The sequence below is a fragment of the Lacerta agilis genome, chromosome 2, assembly GCF_009819535.1.
Source record: "Lacerta agilis isolate rLacAgi1 chromosome 2, rLacAgi1.pri, whole genome shotgun sequence".
Classification (NCBI taxonomy): Eukaryota; Metazoa; Chordata; class Lepidosauria; order Squamata; family Lacertidae; genus Lacerta; species Lacerta agilis.
The window spans coordinates 24,232,552-24,252,430 of NC_046313.1; the positions used below are offsets into that span (position 1 = coordinate 24,232,552).

General features: G+C 45.7%; 1 protein-coding gene across 10 annotated transcripts in view; it reads right to left on the reverse strand.

Moving 5' to 3' along the window:
• Positions 1-19,879, reverse strand: part of SDK2 (sidekick cell adhesion molecule 2) — a 326,992-nt gene that overhangs the window by 11,434 nt on the left and 295,679 nt on the right. For 7 of the 10 annotated variants that reach the window (XM_033138948.1, XM_033138946.1, XM_033138940.1 and 4 more), the window contains exons 31-42: positions 19,502-19,605; positions 18,296-18,366; positions 17,222-17,357; positions 16,137-16,193; positions 14,917-15,018; positions 14,192-14,307; positions 11,157-11,343; positions 5,850-5,987; positions 4,611-4,772; positions 4,092-4,217; positions 1,219-1,383; positions 941-1,081 (exon numbers count right to left, since the gene is read on the reverse strand). In XM_033138948.1, the coding sequence (XP_032994839.1) occupies positions 941-1,081; positions 1,219-1,383; positions 4,092-4,217; positions 4,611-4,772; positions 5,850-5,987; positions 11,157-11,343; positions 14,192-14,307; positions 14,917-15,018; positions 16,137-16,193; positions 17,222-17,357; positions 18,296-18,366; positions 19,502-19,605 (1,505 nt within the window). The remainder of the gene's footprint in view (positions 1-940; positions 1,082-1,218; positions 1,384-4,091; positions 4,218-4,610; positions 4,773-5,849; positions 5,988-11,156; positions 11,344-14,191; positions 14,308-14,916; positions 15,019-16,136; positions 16,194-17,221; positions 17,358-18,295; positions 18,367-19,501; positions 19,606-19,879) is intronic. The other 3 variants (XM_033138944.1, XM_033138949.1, XM_033138943.1) reach the window with 1 other exon arrangement.

Here is a 19,879-nt window from a genome sequence, read left to right on the forward strand (position 1 = left end):
AGTGTCAGCTTGAAGTGGCGTCAACAAGGTCATTGACTCCATCCCCCACCCCACCCCCAAAATACCACATTCAGGCACTAGAGAGGGGGATTCTTAGGGTAAGTCCCAGATAGCTGAAGAACAGTTAAAGCTAGGTTTTGCATTTAAGATTCCCTCCACCCTGTTCAAATGACTGAGGAAGCTGGTTCAGTTTTAATCGGGTAACTGGAATTCAGGAGTCTTAGCTTAGATTGGGGTAGCTGATGTGATGCCCTCCAGATGTTGTTGGACTCTAGTTCTCATAATCCCTGGGCTTTGGTCACGCCAGCTGGGATAGTGACCAGGGCATGGAAGGAAAACAAAAGACTATAACATCCAAGAAGAGGTGAGTGGAAATTCTCATGGGTGGGCCATTGGCTTGGGGAAGAGGTTTGTAGCTATGATGCTGCAGGCAGGAGTATCATCTCCTGGTTGGAGCTAAGAAGGCAACAAGGAGCAAATCTAAGGATGTTGGACCAGTGGAATGTACGGTGTTGCTTCCCTGGTTACAGGGAACCAGGCAGAGGGCCTTCTCGGTAGTGGCACCCGCCCTGTGTAACGCCCTACCACCAGATGTCAAAGAGAAAAACAACTACCAGACTTTTAGAAGACACCTGAAGGCAGCCCTGTTAAGGGAGGCTTATAATGTTTAATAGATTGTTGCATTTTAATGTTCTGTTGGAAGCCGCCCAGAGTGGCTGGGGAAACCCAGCCAGATGGGCAGGGTATAAATAAATTAATTATTATTATTATTATTATTATTATTATTATTATTATTATTACTCGCTACTGTGCTCCACATGGGATACAGCTTCAAAGCCGCTACTGAAATCTCTCCACCGTGTTTGTATTCAATACTCTCAAAGGAAGGAGCCTTAATTAGGGGGAAATGATGCCTCAGTACGATGTTGTCAGCACCCACCTGAGTCTGACTTCTTGGCATACTTCTTGCTCTGCCCTCGGATGATGAGGACAAAGACCAGCAGGAGGATGAAGATGAGTCCCACCAGAGCAATGACCACCAGGAACCACCACTCCTCATAGAAAGGATTGGCTTTCTGGGCTGCAAGACAGCAGGCAGCATGGAGCAATCAAACACCCTTTCCCTGGAAGGCCACCCACACACATTGCTTCCTATAGCCTCTGCTCAGGGCTTAGTGACCCTGACCTGAGGGAGTGTTAGACTTTCACCTCTGTTACCTGAAACCGATGGGGAGGGAGAGCTGGGTGTCCCATAGCCATAGTCATTGACAGCAATGACCCGGAAGTCGTAGCTGACACCTTGCTTCAATATGTCCATGCTGAAGGTGTATGAGGTCACTTCCTTGGGAATGTCCTTGATGAGAATGTCCCAGAGCCCCTCATCTAGAAGACAAGACAGACAGACAGACAGACAGACAGAGAAAAAACCAAGTGAATTTGCAACAGGAAATGCATGTGTGTGTCTTTGCACCTATAAATTCATTGCAAACACACACACACACACACACACACACACACAGAGCATGGGGAAATAATTAATATCCACCACCCTGGGAAGTGAATGAGGGGACCCATAATGCTGAATATATACAGAAAACCCTTGTTTCCTCTCCCTAAAAATGGCAATAATTGATACAAGCTATTTTCAGACATTTGCAAAGTTCACATAATTATTTGCTATGTTAGCATGATGTACATGCCAGTGATCCTTAATTTTTTATACGTTTGAATAAAGCATGGTCAAATGAAGCTCAAGCTGCTCATACAAAATGTATTTGCAGACATTTGACTGCATGTATAAGGTTATTAAGTAACGCAAAAGAAACTCCAGCTCTGAAGAGACGGTGACTGATGGAACAAGGGGTTCTGGAGATGTCCTTGTTCTTTAAAAGGTATGCCGGGTACATAACCGTCCAGGAAGCCTCGGCTTTAATTAGTTCTTCATATCTGATGATGGAGCCAACCCAGAAGGTGGGCTAAATTGACTCTTGAGACATTATAATCCCTAAGGCTCTCTGATTCAGAGAGGAGTGGCAAAGACATATTGCTGAACAATATGTTCAAAACAGCAGCAGGTCACATTGGTGGAGGACTCTTGGGTAGACCTGAAGCCAGTGTAGTCCTAATGGAAAGACCAGCCTTGTCAGTAATAGCATTAACATCATTGAATGAGCTAAAATATTTTTGGAACCTTTAATTTAGGGGTGTGTCACAAAATATCTTGCATTTGTGGCACATTGTGGTAATTTGGCAGAAATAGGCAGCCCCCTCTCAGCATCAAAATCACACTTAGACCAAGGCTATATTGCCGGCATCCAAGCTGGCAAAGGACAGGTGAAGACAGAGCAATCTCTATGTGCCCCATGACTCTCAGAAAAAAGATGGGAGAAGCCCACAGGAAGGTTAACAGAGGGGTAATGAGGTTTTTCTGTGCACACTGTGGCCAAATAAAATGTCCTTACTTGTTTCACATGACTCTGGGCTCTTTGGGTGATCTGAATTACTGCAGACACTCTCAACCTGACCCACCATCCCCGCTCCGGAAATGCCATTGTGCGTCACTGCCTCCCTCCTCAAGGCAGGAGATTCTGTTCCTGTACTGTCTGAACCAGGAGTAGCTTGATTGACCCTGTTAACACTTGCTGCAGAAATGGTGCAGAATGGTCTTTCCTAAAGGCAGAGGGTGCCTTGGAGGAGACTAGGTCAGGTTGGTAATTCATCCAAAGAGGCAATGGGGGCCTCCTTGGTGGGTGGGTATTTTGGATTCACAGAACATTTATTTCTCATGGCACATTTAACAGCTCTTTTGTACCATATTAGCATACTGTACTCAGCATGCAGTTTGGCAATTACTTAATTAGGACGTCTCTGGGTCCTAACACTGGTTGGATGTAGCCTAATAGCTACAAGGGACTGGATATCCAAGCTCTCACATCCCAATGTGCAAACCTCGGGTGAGTCGGGTCTCCCAACTGTATTTCCCCGTGTGCCCAAGAGGTCGTTTACGATGGCGGATTACAACCTGCTTCGCTCAATGCAGGCAGATTGCTTGCTTCAAACATGTAAGCTCCTTTAGGGATTGACTTGAGGGGGACAGTCTCCATCCCCAAGAGGAATCTTGTGGCTCGTGAAACATTCTGCCTGCTCCCGTCTCCCTCTGGGGAATGGAGAGGATGATTGATGGACCTGCAGCCCAAGAGCAGGGCTGATGCAAGGGGATAAATCACTCCAGTGCTTTGAAATGGGCTCTGGCTTGCTTTTTAATGAGGCTGCTGTGAGTAAAAGGGAGAGAGGACAAGGAAGAGCAGATGGAGTGGCACGGGGCCTGTTTATTGCCACAAAGGCTCGTGCTGAAAGACTCGTACTCATACCCTGCGGTGCTCTTCTTTTGAGTGCTACCTCACCAGGTGACATCCATTCCAGGCACCATCAGATGCGGCCAGGAGACAGGTGAATGTCTTATGGATGCTAAATCAACTGGCAGGCAGGTGCCCTGCATTTTTTGGCTGTACTCATGCAGGAAACACCAGCTAGGGTCTCTGAAGGCAGGCGGTTCTTACTCTCGCAGTTCCTCAATGCAGCCATTTCCCCTCTGCACCACTGTGCCTCCCTTCCCTTTCCAAGCTACAACTGGATCAGCCTACAATGCATGCCAGAATAATAAAGAGAAAATGGGTGGCATTCAACTAAGGCTTACTCAGAGAAGTCCCAGTGAAATCAATGGAACTAACTTAGTCACGGTAATTAGTTTCAATGTGTCTGCACTGAATGAGACTTAGTTGGATACCACCCGATGCCTCTGAACATTTGCAGAGCGCAGTTACCAGTGGGTAACCGCAACCTCCTGGTTATCTGGGATTAGGAGAGAGAACTTGCATAACAGAAGCGCTGACTTTCGGGCAGGCTGATGCTTTGGGCACATCTTGGTTTGGAAACGAAGCCTCGTCTTTTGGGATCATGGTCCCGAAAGGCCCACTGGACAGAAGCAGCCATACCAGGCACTGCTCTCCCCCCCCCCCCACGTTCCAACTTTAGGACTGCTAATGGCTGAGTCAGCCAAGGGGGATGTGGACTGAGCGCAGAGCTGGTACCTGAAGGACGCGCCTCAATCACGTATCTAGTGATAGGACCTTTCCCAGGGTCACCGCTTGACCAGTGGATTGTGATAGCTGAGCCGTACCTGGAGATGAAGGGCTCACCTGGAGGACCTGGAGCACCTGGGAACCAAGAAAGCCATTTTCAGTACAGAAATTGCGCTGCAAGACTGTGGAGCGAGTAACCAAGAAATCATTTCTCCCCCCCCCCCGCTAAATACAAGCCCTAGGTAAGAAAAACTGCTAACAATGTCCATTCCCCAAAAGGTGGGTTTATAGATGCTTTCAACAGAGCTCCAATTTGTTGATTCCATGTGGCTTTAAATATTACATCACTTTTGTGTGTGTGTGGGGGGGGGGGTTGTACATCATTAGTACATCACCAATCAACCAGGACAATTGTTCCCTAGAGAAACTCAAGAGTTCAATTCACAATACTTTGCAAGATCTATATATAAGTATAAGAAGTGGCAGATAAAGAAGGTTTCCGCCCCCCCCCGGCCGCTCTTAGTTTACCTTCTCCTGGCCCAGTGGTGATGTTGGCTTCTACTTCCGGTCCGTAGGTAAAGGTCTTGGCTCGGATTCGGAACCGGTAAGTGACTCCTTCTGCTAGATCTTTGACTTTCAACCATAGTGGACTGTTTCCCTTCACATCCACTGTTACAATCTTGCTCACACCTGCAGGGCAGAGAGGCAGAATTTAGGGATTAGGCATTCAACCCCATCAATGGTCACTTGCAGCCAGAGAACTTTCCCGGCAGCTAAGTTGCTGCAATTTATCAAATCCAAACTCTCTTAGGCTTAGTTCCGAGTTTCTTACAGCCTACATTATTGCTTATTCCTTCCAGCACAGATAAATACCTGAATATTTTGGGTATTTTATATGGGTCTATGTTGCTGTTTTTACAGGATAAGGAATGGCACAAAATATCATGGAATGGTTTCATTGCATTTATTAATGCTAGATCCTTAGGTTAGAGGCAGTTCAGATGCATGGATGGATGTGGAAGGATTTATTTGGTCAGTTAATAATGTTTCAGCATTAACTGTGATTATGTTGTGACATTAGTAGTGTGTGGGAGTGCGAAACCAAACATTCCTTTATATTAGTTGGATATTCTGTGCGAAAACTTGTGGCCTAGTTATCCATTTGTTTTTGTTGATCAGAAAATTATAAATATGGAACAGCATATGACCTTATGGGGCAGTACAAGACAGTATGGCCATATGAGCATGGGACCTATTTTTCTAATTATTATTTTTATTTTAAATAATGCTTTTTTTCAGGAAAGGGAAGAAGTAGAAAAATGATGATACCAGAAAGAGCTCATTTTTAAGCAAGAGGGGGATAGAACACATGCTTGAATATTATGACTGAATTTCACACTGGAATATTGAATACACAGTGCTTGATAAACACACATTCCGGAAACCGTTGTTTTTTTTAGCGCTGGCAATCTGAGAATTAAAAAAAGGCATTCGAGCATGTGCAGAATGCCTTTCCATTACTACTGAGTATGCACAGCTGACCTACATGTCTCAGATTAGGAAACAAAATGTGAAGATAAAAAGGGTCTGGGGTTACAGTTAGTTTTTGGAAATTAAGTTCTAATGGTCATGATTCGAAACACGAGACAGACTTGTTTTATCAGTCTTGCTTGTTTTAATTGATTCACTACTTCAAACACACAACTGACTCACTAATTCATGCACATTCATAAACCTTCACATGCACACACACATAAAGCGCCTCACCATCCACAGGCATGCAAGGTTCATAGATGAGTCGGTAACCCTCCAGGATTCCATTAGGGAAAATTGGTGGCTCCCAGGAGACGTTCACGGAGGTGGTGGTGAGCTCACTAAATTTGATGGAGCCTGGTGAGCTGGGGGCTGCGAGGAAAGAAAAGGAAGGCGTTAGAAGTTATGGGCGATGTTAGGCTTTCCTGTCAACAACATGGCCTCGTGGATGGAGGTGGTCTAGGTACCCACCACTAATCTCCAAAAGGAAGGACAATCCCTTGAAATAAATTCTATCAGTCCTTGACCTTTTGCACAGCCAGTGAAGGAAAACAAGACAGAACAATGGCAGGACAGGAAGCAGAGATATCTGGTCTAAGAGCAGCTGGGGAAGGGGACAACATGGGTTAAGTAATTAAAAACCCAGAAGAGGAGACTATAACCCCCACTCAACCAAGAATTCACTGGAGGGTCATGGGCCAGTGGCGGTGGCTCTTCATCACATCTGTCAAATGGGAATATACCAGGGACAAAACAGATGTTGAAAGGAAAACATGGAGAGTCCAACATTGTGTTTCCCTCGCATTGGCAATACATGGGCTGGGGATGGGACATTCCACCTTAATGGAGAACCATGAAATTATGATGATGATGATGATTAATTAAAATTGTATACCACTCTATACTCTCAGGTCTTGGGTGCTTAAGCCTTTCCTACCCACTGATTCTCCCTTACAAATACCATCCACTAGCTGATTTTAACTTCCTCCAGCCAGGCTTCAATAGCAGAAGTTAGAATCGCTTGTGTGTGTGCGGCTTGTGTGTGTGTGTAAAACTATTGTGAAAACGGTTGCAGGAAGGACTGGGAAGAACTTTGCACACTAGAATTTAGCAATGATGCCAATGATCGCAAAACACTTTGCATACCCATTGTTTATAGAACAGATTAAAATGTAATGTATACCCAGCTATCCCTCAAGAACACAAGAAGACTCCTGATGGATCATACCAAAGGCCCATCTATAGTGCAGTATCCTGCCCTCACAATGGCCAATCAGATGCTTATGGGAAGGCTGCAAGCAGTTCCTGAGCGCAAGAGCACTCTCCCCATTTGAGACTCCCAACCACATGCTGCCTCTCCTTTGTGAATCCTAGGGAGGAAAAGCAGCTCAACCTCTGGATACCTCATAGTTTTAAAGGGCAACCACCATCAGGGCAGAATCTCTTTCAGGTTCATGGTGGTGATGAGAATGCAACCTGGACAGGCCACCCCATAGAACGGTTAAGATTTAGGTTTAAGGTGGCAAAGTATGGAATGTAGGAGGGGAGAATGGACAATGTGATTAAGGGAGCTGCAGGGGCCAGAAAAGGGAAAAGTGGAGCCTGAGGCAGACTGAAAACGGAGGAGACTGTGGATTAGGAAACCAAAGGTGGGCAAAGAAAAGTGCAGAAGGCTGAAATAATGTTTAACTAGGCCAAAATTTCATAAAACTAAAGGGATCGTGGTACCACCTTGCTGGACCCGCTCCTGAAATCACAGCGTTCACCTCACCACCACAGGTTGGGAGAGGACATCTGAGAAGGGGAAGCCTACATGTGTAGAAATTGCATGTGCATTGCCAGCTCTAGCGGCAGCGAGACCACAAAACTCCCACAGCAAGCCTATTAAATGTGGCAAGAGTTTTCCATAGCCGTAAGTCACAGAAGGAAGCAAGCAGGCAGAAAACCAAGAAATCCCAGGAAGGAAGCTGATCTCCACAGATTTCTAACTTTCTAGGAAGTTGTAAACTACTTTTGAAACCGTGCTCACGGTTTTAATCTGTCCAGGGCTGAACAATTCCCACAAGCTGGCTCTGAAAATGTAGTAGGGACATTTAGCATGTCTATTGTTTGATAACAAAGCTTCTTCCACAACATCACATAATATTGCGGGAAGACACCCCCAATGAAAATTTATGTTGCTATACACCTTAGATAGCTGTTTCTTTGTATATATTTTGATTTTGATTTTTCTTTTGGATAGCCTATGGATGTTTTAAGATGGTCTATATCTGTAATGCCTAATAAAGGTTTGGAGAAAGAAATAAAGGTAACAAATCTATGCAGGTGGAATTGGGCTAGGGCTATTGTTTCCCGACCCCATGCTCTGCTGCTGGTTTCCTTGACAACCAAGGCATTTCACATGTCTGGATTATTTTGGGAAACGGTTACTGCTTTGGCAGTAACACAGTGGCACTAGTGTGAAAGGATGAATGAAATAAATAAGAAAACATCTCATAATGCTAGTTTAGAGAGTAGCTCATGAGCCAGATCCTCAGACAATCAAATTATTTTTTAAAAGGGTTTAATATATATAGTTAATGCTATTATTATGCTTTCCGGATTCCCTGGACTGCTTAACAGCAGTTCACTCTTTTGTACTGAACAAGAAACTGCCCTTCATTTTCAGTTTTCTATATCTTAGCTGGAACTGATAACAACCTTGCCAAGAAGAAGGAGGAGGAGTTTTATAAAACCCGTGAAAGAAATAAAGCTGGGTTAAATGATCCAGGTGGTTTAAGCAAGTAAGCCAAGCCACGGTTTTCATTGGAAGCGTGGCTGGACCTAGGGATGGTAAAGGAATCTTCTGGTCCAGCACCCGTTGTTACAGGGGCCAACTAGGTCATCTAACAAAACAGACATCCTGGTCTGTATCCTCCATATCTTCTCAAATATATTATTAGACCCAAACAAAATGATTCCCGACTGTATATCCTAACTTCTTCTTTTTCTTAAGATCACACACCCCAAGCTATTATTTATCCCTGTGGAAAAATCTACCTAGACCTGTAAAGCAGTCTTCCTCAATCTTTTACCCAGCAGAAGCTTTAGACTTTAATTCACATCAGCCCCAGGGAGCATAGTCAATGGTTTGGGAAAAGGGAAGTTGTAATCCAACAACTTCTGGGACTCAGCTACATCGGCAAAGAAAAAGCACTTTAGATGCATTGTATATGCATTATAACAGGGACGCGGGTGGCGCTGTGGGTTAAATCTCAGAGCCTAGGGCTTGATGATCAGAAGGTCGGTGGTTCGAATCCCCGTGATGGGGTGAGCTCCCGTTGCTCGGTCCCAGCTCCTGCCAACCTAGCAGTTCGAAAGCATGTCAAGTAGATAAATAGGTACTGCTCCGTCGGGAAGGTAAATGGCATTTCCGTGCGCTGCTCTGGTTCGCCAGAAGCGGCTTAGTCATGCTGGCCACATAACCTGGAAGCTGTACGCCGGCTTCCTCGGCCAGTAACGTGAGATGAGCGCCGCAACCCCAGAGTCGGACACAACTGGACCTAATGGTCAGGGGTCCCCCCTATATGCATTATAACACTGTGACACTAGATGGCGCTGTGGAGTTCAGTTTTTGCCAACCTGATTTCTCATACAAAGTTTACAACTGAAACGCTTATTTGATGTGTCTAGATGAAGCCCTGGAGGGGAAGACTACTCTAAGATATCTGTATATTTCCCTTCCTGGAACAAATAGCAGTTCATCTAGTTAGGCCCTTATTTTTATTCATCTTAAATATGTTTATTACTGCCTTTAAGGGAGAGGGGGCTCCAAGGAGATGGACAGTTAGAATAAACTTATAGCAATTAAATCATTAAAAGCTAGTAAAAATAAACCACAAACACCCAGCCCAAAAGCATTCTCAAAATGAAAAAGCTAAATCTAGCTTTATTTACTTGCTACCTCTCATACTCTGTAAAGCACTGGCAACAGATTAGGATTCCTAAAACCAGAAACTCCTAAAGTAGCATCTCCTGGAATAAAAACTGTTTGCAGATGCACAGTATCTCAAACCTCTTTTCTCACCAAGGCACTGAGAACTTCTAACAGAGAGACCATTGTCTCAGGGCATTAGGCAGAATGCATTTTTGTTTGTTTTGTTTTGTTTTGTATTTTAGCCGAGTCCATTCAAAGTCAGCGACTTGAACCTTTGGCGCAGTCATTTTTAGAGCCGAGCAGGGGGCCTGCAAAGAGGGGAAATGGGAGAAGCTGTCCTAAACTGCTCTGGCCAAAGTCATCGCTGCAATTCTTTTCATGCTCCTTTATGCTGTGCCAACAACAACCCCAAAGATCCAAGGAATGGGAAGCCAGCGAAGCGCAGTCCAAGACAGCCCCAACTTCCTCTCTGCATAGCGGGAAACGCAGATACAAGCCCAGATCCTCACTCAGCAGTGCCCTTGGCTTAAAGAAGGTTTCACCAGCCAAAGCTGCCGGCGGTGGATATGGCCCATAAGCCTCTCCTTGTTTCCTTTCTTGTTGGCTTTGATCTCCAAACATGTAACCTGAGGATGTTTTGAAGCTCATAGCTGGAAGGAAGAGGAGGGGCGCAGGTGACGCAAAGGAACAAAGCAGGTGCCTGTTGAGGATGGAGCACAGGGGTTCAGGCTACAGAGACGCATGTGTCTTTTGTTGGGCATCAAATGCAGCCCAAGGTCAACAGTTCAACGGTTGTGCTGAATCTCAACCTGGTGCACAGCAATGCACACAGAGCAGCAACGTTCCAGCTCAAGAGTCAAGCTCCTAGTCAGAGAGGGGCTTGAATATTCAGGAGAAGCAGGAACTTGGGGTTGAAGCACAGGGGAGTTGGGGGCTCAGGACCTGCAAGCCCATGATTCAGCTGGTGACGGCAGAGACATGCTGGGATGCTGTGGGCTCTTCATCCATAATGAAGAGGACTGGATGAAGTGAATATTTTATATAGTGGACAGATGAAGAATTGGAAGTTATTCACTCTCTGAATCTTATTTTTTTAGCTATCTCTTTTAACCCTCTTTTCTATTCTTTCTTTCTTTCTTTCTTTCTTTCTTTCTTTCTTTCTTTCTTTCTTTCTTTCCTTCTTTCCTTCTTTCCTCTATTATCCCCTTTTGTGTTTTTATTGTATCTAAATAAAAGTCTTGGTTTGCTTAAGAAAAAGCAGGGGAGGGGAAGGTGTTAAGCGTTGCATTTTTCTCCATAAACCTTAATAAAAATTATAAGAGAAAATAAGAGGAAAAAGATAATGCGGGCGGGAGCTTAAGGCTGCAGTTAAGAGGGTGCAAAAGGGAGGTGATGACCTATCAGTATAGTTGGACCAAAAAAGATTTTCTACTTATACAGAGAGAAGTGTTTTGGCCACACACGTTAAAAAAAACCTCAGCTGTGAGTTGAATGAGAATGAACACTTCCCATCGTGGTCGTGCTCATGCCTTCCCATCCCCGGCCCAACTCAGAACATCAGCACAGGAACTGCAAACTGCTATTCACAGCCAAGTCGCCGCTGCCTCTCCTCCCTCCTATCCCACCTGCTTGCTGCGTCCGGCCCTTGATAGGGGCACTGCGGGGCCCATCGCCTGCAGCATTGAAGGCCAGGATGGTGACAAGGTAGGCGGTGTAGCCGGTCAGATTCTTGAGTTTGACGCCGCTCTCCGGCAGGAAGAGCGTTTTCACCCGTTCTGTTTCGTTCTGCCGCTGGGCCTCCCAGAAATAGATCTGTAGGGAAGAGGAAGTGGGGTGTAGTGAGGAAAATGGGGAGAAGGAGCACCCGTTTTTCTCTTTGTGGTCACCAATGTGTTTCCAACAATTCTGTTCTTCCACTCAGAAATGTGGAGTGATATATATATATATATATATATCGAGAGAGAGAGAGAGAGAGAGTTCCTTGGAATCGCTACAGCCTTTATCAGCATAGGTTTGTCCTGCTACTAATTTCCTCAAGTCATACAAATCAGGCAGTAGCTCGACCATCTAGAACAGAGGAAAGGGAACCTGTGGCCTTGCAGGTGTGGCTGCATTCCAGCCCCCATCAGCCCCAGCCGGCATGGCTAAAGGATGGTCACCTGGTGAGAACTGGATGATGGAGGCATATAGCAAAGTTTGCCACAGTGAGTAGGGCTGCAGAGGGAGGGAGAGTTAAAAAGGAAATCCAGAGATGGAGGAAGGGGCAGGTGGAGAGAGGGAGTCCACTGGCATGATGGGCCTGCTAACTACGACTGTGCCCTACTATCCTGGGGAACAGCAGATGCCCAGGTACATTGCTAAAATATTTTTTACTCTTGGCTCTCTGGCCACCGTCCATTATTTTAACATCTCTCTGTCCTTTGTTGCTCTCTGCTACCCCAGTCCTTTGCCGTAAGTTCAGATAGTAAGTTCAGATAGTTGATGGTTTGTATTGTTGTTATCAAAGATAAAGTCCAGACCTTGACGAAACTGCTGGTGAAATGGGAAGTTTTGAAGCTGGCCACCCGTCGGGAGGACATACCCACATGTTTGAGTGACTTTGTGTAACGTTCTCCAACATTGGGAGGATGGACCCATGCGTCTTATAGACTTTTGCATAACCATCTTTAACATTATATTGCACTTTGTATATTGCACTTTGAATCAGCACTTTGATGTTTTAAAGCATATATAGGCTTTGCCTCTGAGGAAATATCTATGAATGCTTTTTGTATGATGATATTGTCAGTTTAGTTCCATATTAATACATTTCTATCCAGTGATATACACGGTTTTGTATTTTATCTGAGGTAAGTTCAGATACAGCTAAAGCCAAAAACACTGGGTTCTTTCCAACTCAGGGCTTATCCACACTTTACCTTTTCTCCGCTCTTTCCAGGCAGCGCCCACAATTTAAAGCTCCATGTCCAAGAGCCCTTTTTGGGCTCCGGAATGGCATATTTTTTTTCAGGATACAAGTCCTAATGCCCAATAAATGTGTGTGCAAAAGTTTTTCCCATTTATTCAAAGCACAGGACATAAATCTCCCTGTTACACACAGAAAATTTTTTTCTTATACTTAGGTCATGCCACTACGTTCCAGAAACTTTTAAGCTGGCCTGTGAAAACACGTTTCCAAAGGCTATGAAATGAATTAAGCACCTCAAAAGATTTCCCCCTGAGGATTCTCAATGGGGAAGGTGAGCTTCTTCCATTAAATGGGCACATAACAATTAGGACATGTTGGCCCCTGAACTAGGCAAGACAGCACAGGCAATCCATTTTGCAGCCTTGGCTCATGGGGATGGGTTAAGAATGGGGTAGTTAACAGTGAACCTCTGAAGTCACTCTTGGGTGATATCCAGACTTCCACAGAGAAGCCGGACCATCCCACCAAGCCATAAAGTCAAGGCGCCGGAGGGACGGCAGCAACGCCATGGCAACGCTTCCCGGCACCCATAGAGGTTTCTTAGGAAACTAGGAAGCAACTTTCCAAAACCGCAGCTCTACTGGCTGTGCCCCACTAGTTCACGGATGGGATGCATGAAAACAGGGTGAAGAATGACTGCACAGGGATTGGCAAGAGCCCAGTTCCAGTTCCACAATATGGTGGCTGGATGCTCTGTCATCTGTCACAATCCAGGGCACAGGCTTTTAAGCACTTTGCAAAAAGAAAAAGAAAGTCTATGCTGGGCTTGCAGAAATCACACGAACAGCCCAGAACTAAGGAAATTTCACATGCCACATGGTGGCAAACATTTGCCATCTCAAGCATATATTGTAGGGGCCAATCTCAGTCTCCTGGAGGAATGCATCTGTTGTAAATTTGCACCCGACGCAGGCGCACTTTACAGTTTTAAAGGTGCCGCACTCGTGCATTTTGAACGTACCCATAAAAACGTAAGGTGCAGAGCAGCCCTTAGTTCCCCAGGGACAAAAGCAATCCTGACAAGGCACAGCATGTGAAACTCCAGTGTTTTATTTGAAGCTCAACAGCATCACTTGCAGGGGAAATGTAGAAACACATCCTCCCCCATCCTCTCTTTACAATCTCTGCAGCCACAATGTTTCACTTGTTATCGGACCAGAACATTCAGACAACAGAGAAGATTGCCAGATTCATTAAGAGGGCAATGAGACTAAGGGCCACAATTTGAAAGACAACTCGGTATATATGACTAGCCCATGCACCCGAGGCCTATATTTGTCTCGATCAGCATATCTATACAGCCCTGAGGAACGAGAGAATCTTACCATCTCTACTGACCATTTTAGGCCGTCAAATTAGGGCCTCGTTGCCTTACCTTATTTCTAGTAGGAACAGAAACGATAACAGAGAAAACCGTTTGACTCTCTGAGAACGAGGTCACTATTAAAACGGCCATTTAGCTTGGGGGTTCCATATGATCTACTAGTATATTCATATACTTGTGTAGCTGACTGGTTTTTCTCCAGTGTTTTTATCTGTTTTATCTGTATTTTTAGTTGCAAGGGCCTGTTGACTACGTGAATAAAGTCTATCTATCTATCTATCTATCTATCTACAAATGTCCCCCAGGGTGACAAGCACACCAGCCTTCTTCACCTGTAGCCCAGATCCCTCCCTCCTATGGCCTGGTACCTTGTAGCCTTGGATGTCTCCGTTCTGTGCCTCGGGGGGTGGTGGCTCCCATGTGATGTCGAGCTGGGTGGCTGTGGCACTTTGGATGGCCACATTCTGTGGTGCAGCCGCAGGGACTGAAGAGAGCAGAAGTGGATATCAGCGAGAAGGCAGGTGCCCGAGTTAACTGACAAGTCCATGGAGAAGCAGGGAACTGTTTTTGCTTTGGAACGGATGTTTGTTTGTTTGTTTACCCTAGGTGAGCTTCCGGGCTTGACCTGTCTGCTCTTGGGATCCAGGCCTAATGACCTTTTTCTGGCAGCTGCCTTTGTATTGATTAAGGAATAGATCTGCTGGCTTGTTGTGTGGGATTGGTAGCTAATGGGTGTGAAGCTGCCTGCCTTATATGGAGTCAGGCCACTGGGTCCACCTAGCTCAGTATTGTCTGCATAGATCTCTGGGGTTTCAGCCCAGGGAGTCCTTCTCAACCCTACCTGGAGATGCTGAGATTTGCACCAGGGACCTTCTGCATGCAAAGCAGATGCTGTACCACTGAACTATGGCCCTTACTTGTAGGCTTCCACTAGAGCTGCAGGCAATACAATTTGTTGCTATTTTAGCCTGCCAGCCTGCTCCCTCCTCAGGCTTTTGTTCTAAGCTCTCAGGAAGCACAAGGATGTAGGAAAACAGAAACCTCAGAGAGAAAATGGCTCCTGGGGAGAAAAAAAAGAAGATGCCTGGCTTACCAGCCTCGCCCACAAAGACCTCCTGTGGTGAGCTGGTGGGGCCTTCACCCACGGCATTGTAGACACTCATTCGGATCTCATAGCGGCGGTGCTTGTTCAGGTCTGCAGAGGTGAGATGCAGAAAGGAGATTGTCATACATGGAGGCAGAGGCAGAGCTTGTTTCTTAATTCTGGCGCTGCCTTTAAAAGTAGTGGCGTATACATTCCTGGCTATGATCAGCTCTCACATTTCCCTCCTTTTTCGTGCTTCTACCTGACACCACTCCCACAACGGTACTACTGGTAATTCCTTCACAGCCCTTTGTGAAGCTGGCAGATGGCGCCAGGATATTTCTCCAGAAGGTAAGAGGACAGAGCAAGGGCACCAGAAAAATAATTTATTGTGAGGTCTGGCTTCCAGTATGTGAACCAGCAATTTAGAAAGCCTTCGTGGTTCTAAGCAAAAACTAAGCAAGCTGAAGTAAACTTTGCTGTAAAACGAGTCTTAGGCTGCTACAAGCTATATGTTTATACCATGTTCAAAATGCATTCTTTCCCTCAAATATTTCAGGCACTGTAATTTACTACTACTGCTTCCCAGCAACCCAGGCATGTTATAGTGGCCAGAATTATTTGAGGGAAAGAATGTGCTCCAAATGTGCTTTAAAAACATATAGTGCGCACACAGCCTTAACAGGCCTTATAGTATTGAAGGGGAGATATTTCACGTAAGCAAAATTCTTCTTCATGAATCATGGTCCTTACTTCCCTGCCACTACATAAAGCCCCTAAATTTACCGCAAATTTCCCCTTTGCTCTCTATTATTCCACTCTAGAAGTTAGGAAAAGAGTACCCAAATTAACAGGGAAAACACCATAAAAAAGCAAATGTGGACTGTCTTTGTGTTTGTCATCCAAACACAAAACATGCTTCTGTTATTATATTGTGATCAGGAAACCGGGAAATCTACTCATAGGGAACTTGCACTTTCTTTCTTTTTTGCCAGATTAGGGATTTTAATTGGAAGCGAAAGAAGCTATCCTTGGGCAAGGGGGACACCTTGGGCTCTAGAAAGTGATGCGATAACAACAAGAAAAACAGGAAAGAGCTGCTGTTCTCCCTGCTCCCAGTCATCCTCCGTTGGTGACAGTGCTATAACCCAGATAGGAACCGGATTCAAGAGAGACCAGAAACACAAGCAGAAACAATTGCACAGACAAGAGATGAAGCACACACTTACTGTCCAGCTCATATTGTGTGAGGGAGGCCTCAGTCAGGTTCCGCATGGCATACGTTGCTGTGGGGTGGCAGGTGGTCAGAAGGGAAAAGCAGTCAATGCAGGTTAGCCACATGTAAAAAAAAAAACATCTCGACAATGCAAGCAGGACGAACAGACATCAATCGGGGGGTGAGGAAGAAGCAGCTAGGAGAGAAACTCACAGCCACATCAAAGAACATTGAGAAGTCTCCAATGAAGTACAGTATTGGAAAAGTGGGGAAATATCCCAGAGAGGGGTTGTAGCTACCAAAGATGGACAAACTTGACCAGAAAGAGTTTACGGGCATCATGATAGCCTGGGTGACAGATGACTTAAGAGCCCATTGTCACTGGATCCAGCAATTCCACAAGAAGGAAAAGTCTCTCACAGAGAGAGAGAGATACCCTGGCACCAAAAAGACTGAGCTGATAGGGCTGAACATACCAACCACTTGCTAAGATCAATGTTTTCCATTTCAAGTGCACTGGGAACAACAATGTATTATTCTAGGGCCGTTTCTGGATGTTTGCAGTGCTGACTTATGACTGCAAGGGAAAATGCTTGTCAATTCACTTTTGTTATTGGAGAAAGCACTGGGTACACTGGTGCTAAATCATAGGCAGTACTTAGGACCAGCGCTTGTTATGGGTGGCTTGCTCCGGAATGATGGTGCCCATGCTAGTATTTGTTTTTTCGTTTTTGTTTTTTTGCTGCAGCGTTAAGTTGAAGGCAGTGGGCAGAAGAAGAAGAAGAGTTTGGATTTGATATCCTGCTTTTCACTACCCAAAGGAGTCCCAAAGCGGCTAACATTCTCCTTTCCCTTCCTCCCCCACAACAAACACTCTGTGAGGTGAGTGGGGCTGAGAGACTTCAAAGAAGTGTGACTGGCCCAAGGTCACCCAGCAGCTGCATGTGGAGGAGCGGAGACACGAACCCGGTTGCCCAGATTACGAGTCTACCACTCTTAACCGCTACACCACACTGGCTCTCAGGGGCAGGGGCAGACTTGGCTAAATTCTCACTTTCTCCAGTTCCCAGAACTCTTGCTGCTCACAAGCATACTCACAGGTGAGTTCTGCCCATTTTGCACTGGGATTGCCGATACTGCGTGCAGTGAATCCTCGCACCCCTTCGTAAGCCAGCTCCCGGTAGCGGATGCGAAAACCTAGCAAGATGCCATTGATTCTGTCCTCAGATGGAGCCTACGGAAGGAGAAATAGATAACGAGAGACTCAAACACAGTATTTGTTTCCCCTTGCACAGCTGACACTTGTGAGACCAGCTTCCAACAAAAGGATTCTGTCCCATATTTCATCTGCTTTCTCATACTGTCACCTCCCATTGCCCAGTCAAAAGCTGGAAGTGGTGCTGAAATGTCAGGGCTTCCCTGCCCTGTCACTGCCAGGAGGGAAGCACCACTGGAGACCGGCACAAAGCACCTCAGCATGTTTATATGCTCTTTGCCTTGAGGAATGGATGGGTTGGGTGTACTACCCAAATTTCTGGTGCCTACCTCAAGCCAATATTTCACACTGGTTTGGTTAAGCATTTCTGTTTCCCACTTTTCAGATCCTCACATAGCCTTCCATCCGCCCCCCCTGCAACACGCATGCAAACTCAACAGAGTCCACAGCTTCATCACCAAAGTCACCTGCCCCATTTTGACAGCAAAACCTTCTTTTGTGGGTGGAATAAAGAATGCTGAGCTGGGGCTAAAGTGCGGAAACTAGGTATATATCTGTGCATAGCAGACATGATTGCAAATCTTATGACCGTTTTCAAATTCAACTTTCTAAGACCATGCTTAAGACCAGGTATAGGCAAACTCGGCCCTCCAGGTGTTTTGGGACTACAACTCCCATCACCCCTAGCTAACAGGACCAGTGGTCAGGGATGATGGGAGTTGTAGTCCCAAAAAATCTGGAGGGCCGAGTTTGCCTATGCCTGCTCAAGACAGAGTCACTACCAGATTTGCTGGCCATCAGAAATAAGCTTAGAATGCCACCCGGAACCATTGCACAGCACAGTCATGTTTCATTGGTCGGAAGCTTTTCCCCAAGACAGCGAGAACTCCTGAGCATTCCAGCTCTCCTACTCATCGAGTTCCCATGGGGGAGAAAGAAAAGGTACATCACCCTACCTGCCAGCGGATCAGTACAGATGTGGTGGTGTGTGGGGTCACTGACAAGATAGTGGGAGCTTCCTCTGGGGCTGAGGGAAAGAGGAAAATATATATATATATGAGGCAAATGCAAGAAGACCCAAGCTGTTCTTGCTTGTCTTCATGAGACACAGAACCCTGAGAAATGGCAGGCTATTTGTTGCACGCAGCTGACAACTTGCCGTTGGTGGTAAAGGCCCAAACTGGTTACCATTTTACAGATTTTGGTGGATCTTGAAATTCCAAAGCAGGGAGACAATGGTTTTTGATGACGGAACATTTCCACCATGTGGAATATCTTGGGTCCAGTTGGTATTGGGTGTCCTTTGCCCTCTGTACAATCTGCTCTGCCCATCATTGCCCCCTCCCTATCCCCTTTAGGATCATTTGTTTCCTCGAATTACAGTGGTACCTTGGTTCTCAAACTTAATCTGTTCTGGGAGTCTGTTTGACTCCCGAAACCATTCAAAAACCAGGGAGCAGCTTCTGATTGGCTGCAGGAGCTTCCTGCACTCAATCGGAGGGTGCGTAAGCCACGTTGGATGTTCGGCTTCTGAAAAACATTTGCAAACCGGAACACTCAATTTTGGGTTTGCGGTGTCCGGGAGCTGATTTGTTCAGGAGCCAAGCTGTTCGACTACCAAGGTACCACTGTATTCATTTTCTTGCATCGACTTCCAGTTTCTCTACAGACACTGTTCTATGATACTTTCATGTCCCTATTACTGCTCTTCAAAATTACCCCCAACCTTTCCCATCTACCAGCTTCACCAACCCCATGGTGTCCGTCGCAACAATGGTTTTGCAGCCCACAGCAGCCAGCCTCAGCTTCAGCCCCTACTGTCCTCCTAATAGCATCAGGGTCACTTCAGGCAATGCACAATGCATGGAAGAGATTGGCCCATAATGAAAGGATATGCAAAGCTAGATGTGCAAGAGGGAGGTGGTTGAGGATGAAGACAGGTGACTGCAGAGGTTTTCCTGGTTCTGTTTTTGTGATTTAGATGCAGGACTGAATGGCTGAAACAGCACTGCTCCAGGTAAACTGGAATAGGTAACCACTCTAACCATGTACACTGCAATGGTTTCACTTGCTTTCATACGGCACGAGAGCTTCTGTTCCTATAACCGGAAGAGGAAAATGTCTCGTTCTAAAGTAACTCATGATTTAATGCATTCACATACCAGCCTGTAGTGTGGTGAGTGACTCTGACTCTTCACTGTATTCGCTGTCACCAATATCATTGGTTGCCTTGACCCGGAATTTGTAGGTAGTGAAGGGTTTCAGCCTGCAAAGGGAGCACATGGTACTTGGCTTGTTTTTGGAAGAAAACCACAAGATGCAAACAGATGCACAGGTCTTGCTGTATTCTGCCTGCCAAGCCACTGATTTTTAACATGTTCTACCTCAAGACTTAACAAGCTCATTCTCATAAAAGCTATCTTAATACTGTGTGAACTAATGGCTAGCCTTGGTTCCAGACTCAATAACACTCAGGCAGGTAATTTCAGTTTGGACCGGTGGGAATCTGAGGACAGCTCTGTGACTGGAAGATTTGCTCC